The sequence below is a fragment of the Nerophis ophidion genome, linkage group LG02 (assembly GCF_033978795.1).
Source record: "Nerophis ophidion isolate RoL-2023_Sa linkage group LG02, RoL_Noph_v1.0, whole genome shotgun sequence".
Classification (NCBI taxonomy): domain Eukaryota; kingdom Metazoa; phylum Chordata; class Actinopteri; order Syngnathiformes; family Syngnathidae; genus Nerophis; species Nerophis ophidion.
In genome coordinates, this window is record NC_084612.1 from 77,651,601 (window position 1) to 77,656,600 (window position 5,000).

A 5,000-nucleotide genomic window follows, 5' to 3' on the forward strand; every position below is an offset into this window, starting at 1 on the left:
CATCAAGGGATGCAACTTCGTGCTGAGGAACATTCCCCACGAGGCCTTCGTGTACGCCAAACACGCCGACTCCGAGTATCGCTTTCAAACGACTCACCCGGACATCTTTCCTTACCTGCTCGTTAACATCGGCTCCGGGGTGTCCATCGTCAAGGTAATCGCTTGCAGGACAGAAGAGCTGCTCTGGGACACTTCTTACAATTAAAAGGCACCTAGTGATGATTTGAATCTACATTTGAAAATCTTCTTTGTGGTCTAGATCAGTGATTCTCAAACTATGATACGCAGGCTCCGTCTAGAATCAAAGATTCAATTGATTTAATATTCAAACACACTGTTATTGTTTAAACTGTGTTTAATTCTACAGTGGCCAAAAACGTCACATATACTTGTTAAATAAAACCTATGCTTGCTATCTGGTGGACAACATGAGTAATCAGGTCTATGACCACTTATCATACAGCTTTTACTTATATGACCCAATGCAAACAACCTTCCCTAGTCAGGGTGCAAAAAAAAAATCCAACCAAGACAAAATGCAAACACACATGGTCACACATAACACAGTATAACACAATTTGTTGATATTATAAAACACATCTGTTTAAATCCATTACAAAGCACGATGGCAAAAATGCAAAACACTCTCTCCGGACTTATCCCACCATGTTTGGCGCATTTTAGCTGCTTGATATTTCTGATTCATTACAAAACTTTAAGGAGGTTGTCACAAAAGTAAACAATGTAGGACTCCGATTTTCACATATTCGTAATATCCAATTATATTAATTTTCTATTTATATTTTCATTATTTTAATATTAATAATTAATTATGTATTCATTATATTATAATAATATGTACACCTATGTATGTGTGTGTGTGTATACATTCATTCATATGTGTATATATATATACATATATATATATTTATTTATTTATTCATTTATTTATTTTTATAACCATTTTTTTGCCTGTCTGCAAGATGTTCGATTGTGGAGGCGTTTCCAGATTGCAAATCAAACCACATTCCACCCTTTCCAAAAGAATCGTATTATCTTTTGAAAAAGTACATGTATAATTTAATGGTGGTAATCATACGACTCGTTACCCACAAGTTAAAGTTAAATTACCAATGATTGTCTTCTTGAAGTCTTCGCTGCTATTTTTTTCCAGACACGATTGCGAAAAAACTTGACAAAGCATTGTGTAGATTCACCCGGTCACAACATTAAGTACACCTGCACACTCGCCGATCGATTCAGATTTTTGGGGAAAAATCTGCTTTTAGCAGCATTTATGTCAAAGCCTGTTCCACATCGATGTTCTTTTGTACATGACACGATTAGATGAAAATAATACTTTACCTTCATTTTTTTGTGTTTCCTGTTAGCCTGAAGCAGAGGGGGAGGTACGTTTACCCCCTCTGACGTCACGACGTAGCCATACTGCAAAACTCTACAAATTGAAGCATTTAAAAGTGCGTGCCTGCTCACAGCAAAATTCATGAACCTCATGATTTGACGCTTTGTCCAACATCATTACATTTACAAGTCAGAAAAGACAAATTTCCCCATAGGTCCCCACTAAAAGAGTGTCATATTTGACTTTTTCAAGAAGTGTCTTGTCTGACTGTCCTTCTCGTAACAGGTCGAGTCCGAGGACAGATTTGAGCGTATAGGAGGAAGCTCAATAGGTGGAGGAACCTTCTGGGGCCTTGGGGCTTTGCTCACCAAAACCAAGGTATTTGACAACCAGCCCTCAGGTTCAATGGACATCATTATTCTCCTCACGTTATCGGAATCAACTGCAATCCATTCGTTGCATCTCAGGGTCTGGAATTATTATCCTTCCGTTCTCATGGACCTGACCTTTTCTCGCTCCCCCCCTGCAGAGATTTGACGAGCTGCTGCAGCTGGCCTCCAAGGGGCAGCACACCAGCGTGGACATGCTCGTCAAAGACATTTACGGAGGATCCTATGGATCTTTGGGACTTACAGGGGATCTGATTGCCAGCAGCTTTGGAAAGTCTGCCACTGCTGACACAGGTGAAACACGGTTGTTTGCAAACAACTGCACGATTAAATGACATCGAGGTTTTAATTAGTGCGATCACGTTTTTTGTTTTTTTTTCCCACGCCGTCACCGCCATTTGAGTGATAGACATGTCGGCCAATCAAAATTGTCGAGCCTCGCGTTTCTCCGTCTCTCGCTTCAAACAGGGAGGAAGACGTTTTACTTTGTGCGTTGCTCGTTTATGTAACAGTAGAACTAACTGAACACAGTGAGCCCTCTTTTCAGTCATTCACAATCTTTGTCTTGGTGAGACCGCACACACAAGAAGCACGGACAGAGAGCCTCGTGACTCGTCAGTGAGAAGTTCCGAAAAATAAGAGTAAAAAATAATATGATCACAAAGCCAAGTATCCCGTTGTGGGAATATTTCACCTTCAAATCGGATGGGCAATATGCGCCCATCAACACAGACGAACCAGCGTGACGACAGCAAACAGAAAGACAACATCCGACCTAATTTTTCCAACTGTGAAAAAATGCACTTGACATTTTTATTTAATTATGTAAGTTACATTTTTGCTTACAAAAATGAGTGTGCATTTCATAATTAAAAAATATATATATTTAGGATCACAAAATGATTTAGCTTCATTTACAATACAAAGGTGACCAATTCTACAGTAATGAGAAATAAAAATGTATATCCTTTTAAATGATTACTTGAGTTATTATTATATTTTATGTTATGATTACATTACATTATAAACACTGTATAGTTTTTGTTAATTATTTCTTGCATGATATAGACAAAAGCCAAAACTTTTTAAAAGTTATTGCATATTGTTCTGACTATGTCTTCCGTCACTTGTTATTTTTGCAGTTTTATGCATGGTATTTGTATAAAATATAAAAATCGCAAATTGAACCACACCAGAAACATTGCAATTAGGTTTTTTCTAGAGATGTCCGATAATATCGGACTGCCGATATTATTGGCTGATAATTTACACTCCTGCGCGCGCTCTGAGGTCCGAGAGCCAGTTCCAGCTCGTGGTGCCCAAGACCAGACTTAAGACCAGGGGAGACAGAGCCTTCTTTGTGGTCGGCTCTAAGTTCTGGAACACTCTGCCCCTCCATGTTCAAACTGCTTCCACAGTGGACTCTTTTAAGTCTCGTCTTAAGACCCACTTTTATGCTTTGGCTTTTAATACTACGTGAGTTGTGTGGTCCTCGGTCCTATGTGTTTTTTTTTATAGATTTTGATTTCTATTTTACTGTTTTAATTGCTTTTACCCTTTAAATTTGTTTTTAATCTTACTTATTTTTATATCGGTTTTATATTTATTTTTTGTTTTTATTCAGTCATTGGTGGAGTATAATATTGTTTTTAATATTGTTTTTAACATGGCTGTGCAGCACTTTGGAAACATTATTGTTGGGGCGGTATAGCTCGGTTGGTAGAGTGGCCGTGCCATCAACTTGAGGGTTGCAGGTTCGATACCCGCTTCTGCCATCCTAGTCACTGCCGTTGTGTCCTTGGGCAAGACACTTTACCCACCTGCTCCCAGTGGCACCCACACTGGTTTAAATGTTAAAATTAGATATTGGGTTTCACCGTGTAAAGCGCTTTGAGTCACTTTGAGAAAAGCGCTATATAAATATAATTCACTTCACTTGTTTAAATGTGCTATATAAATGAAGTGGATTACATTGGATTGGATTAAAATGTAATATCGGAAATGATCGGTATCTGTTTCAAAATGATCGGTATCGGTTTTAAAAACTAAAATTTGTGACTTTTTAAACGCCGCTGTGTACACGGACGTAGGGAGAAGTACAGAGCGTCAATAAACCTTAAAGGCACTGCCTTTGCGTGCAGGCCCAGTTTTTCACACACACATGTGAATGCAAAGCATACATGGTCAACAGCCATACAGGTCACACTGAGGGCTGTATAAACAACTTTAACACTGTTACAAATATGCGCCACACTGTGAAGCCACACCAAACAAGAATGAATGTACAACTTTTTATTTTCAATCTATGAATGTCCAACAGTTTGTTTGCTTTGTTGACCATTGACCGAAGAACAATAAACCATAAAAACAAACACATTTCGGGAGAACATCCGCACCGTAACACAACATAAACACAACACAGCAAATACCCAGAACCCCTTGCAGCACTAACTCTTCCGGGACGCTACAATATACACCCCCCGCTATCCCCTAGACCCCCACCCTCTCCCCAACCTCCTCATGCTCTCTCAGGGAGGGCATGTCCTAAATTCCAAGCTGCTGTTTTGAGGCATGTTAAAAAAATTAACACACTTTGTGACTAGAATAATAAATATGGCAGTGCCATGTTGGCATTTTTTTCCCCATAACTTGAGTTGATTTATTTTGGAAATCCTTGTTACATTGTTTAATACATCCAGCGGGGCATCACAACACAGTCAGACATATTAATGTGTTCATTCCACGACTGTAGGCCTTAAACAAGCTTCATTAGCTATAAATGTACAGTACTGTGTACATTTTAATACAGCCCAGCATCCACAGTGTTGGTCATTAGCAGTGTTCTGCGTTGCAGAGTTCTCCAAAGAAGACATGGCCAAGAGTTTACTCCACATGATCAGCAACGACATCGGGCAGCTGGCCTGCCTCTACGCCAAACTCCACGACCTGTCGCGGGTCTACTTTGGAGGGTTCTTCATCAGAGGACATCCAGTCACCATGCACACCATCACCTACAGCATCAACTTCTTCACCAAGGCAACGCCCCTTCCTCCGCTGACATGAAACAAAACGAGTCTTCGCAGCGCTGCCGAAGCCGCCGACCGGGAGTGGCGTCTCTGAAACAATGTGGCATCCTTTGTGTGCGCAGGGCGAAGTTCAAGCCTTGTTCCTGAGACACGAAGGCTATCTGGGGGCCATCGGAGCGTTCCTCAAAGGAGCAGAGGAGGACAGTAAGACATGAAGACTCG

At 40.2% G+C, this 5,000-nt stretch overlaps 1 protein-coding gene across 4 annotated transcripts in view; it reads left to right on the forward strand.

Annotated features, from left to right (window-relative positions):
• pank4 (pantothenate kinase 4 (inactive)) overlaps window positions 1-5,000 on the forward strand; it is a 35,544-nt gene that overhangs the window by 6,135 nt on the left and 24,409 nt on the right. For 3 of the 4 annotated variants that reach the window (XR_009805025.1, XR_009805024.1, XM_061892095.1), the window contains exons 4-9: window positions 1-154; window positions 1,392-1,478; window positions 1,649-1,741; window positions 1,893-2,046; window positions 4,607-4,788; window positions 4,901-4,982. The exon at window positions 1-154 is cut by the window's left edge and continues 30 nt beyond it. Coding sequence is in view for 2 of the 4 variants with exons in the window: in XM_061892095.1 (XP_061748079.1) it covers window positions 1-154; window positions 1,392-1,478; window positions 1,649-1,741; window positions 1,893-2,046; window positions 4,607-4,788; window positions 4,901-4,982 (752 nt within the window). In the remaining 2 variants the exon portion in view is untranslated. The remainder of the gene's footprint in view (window positions 155-1,391; window positions 1,479-1,648; window positions 1,742-1,892; window positions 2,047-4,606; window positions 4,789-4,900; window positions 4,983-5,000) is intronic. The other variant, XM_061892110.1, reaches the window with a different exon arrangement.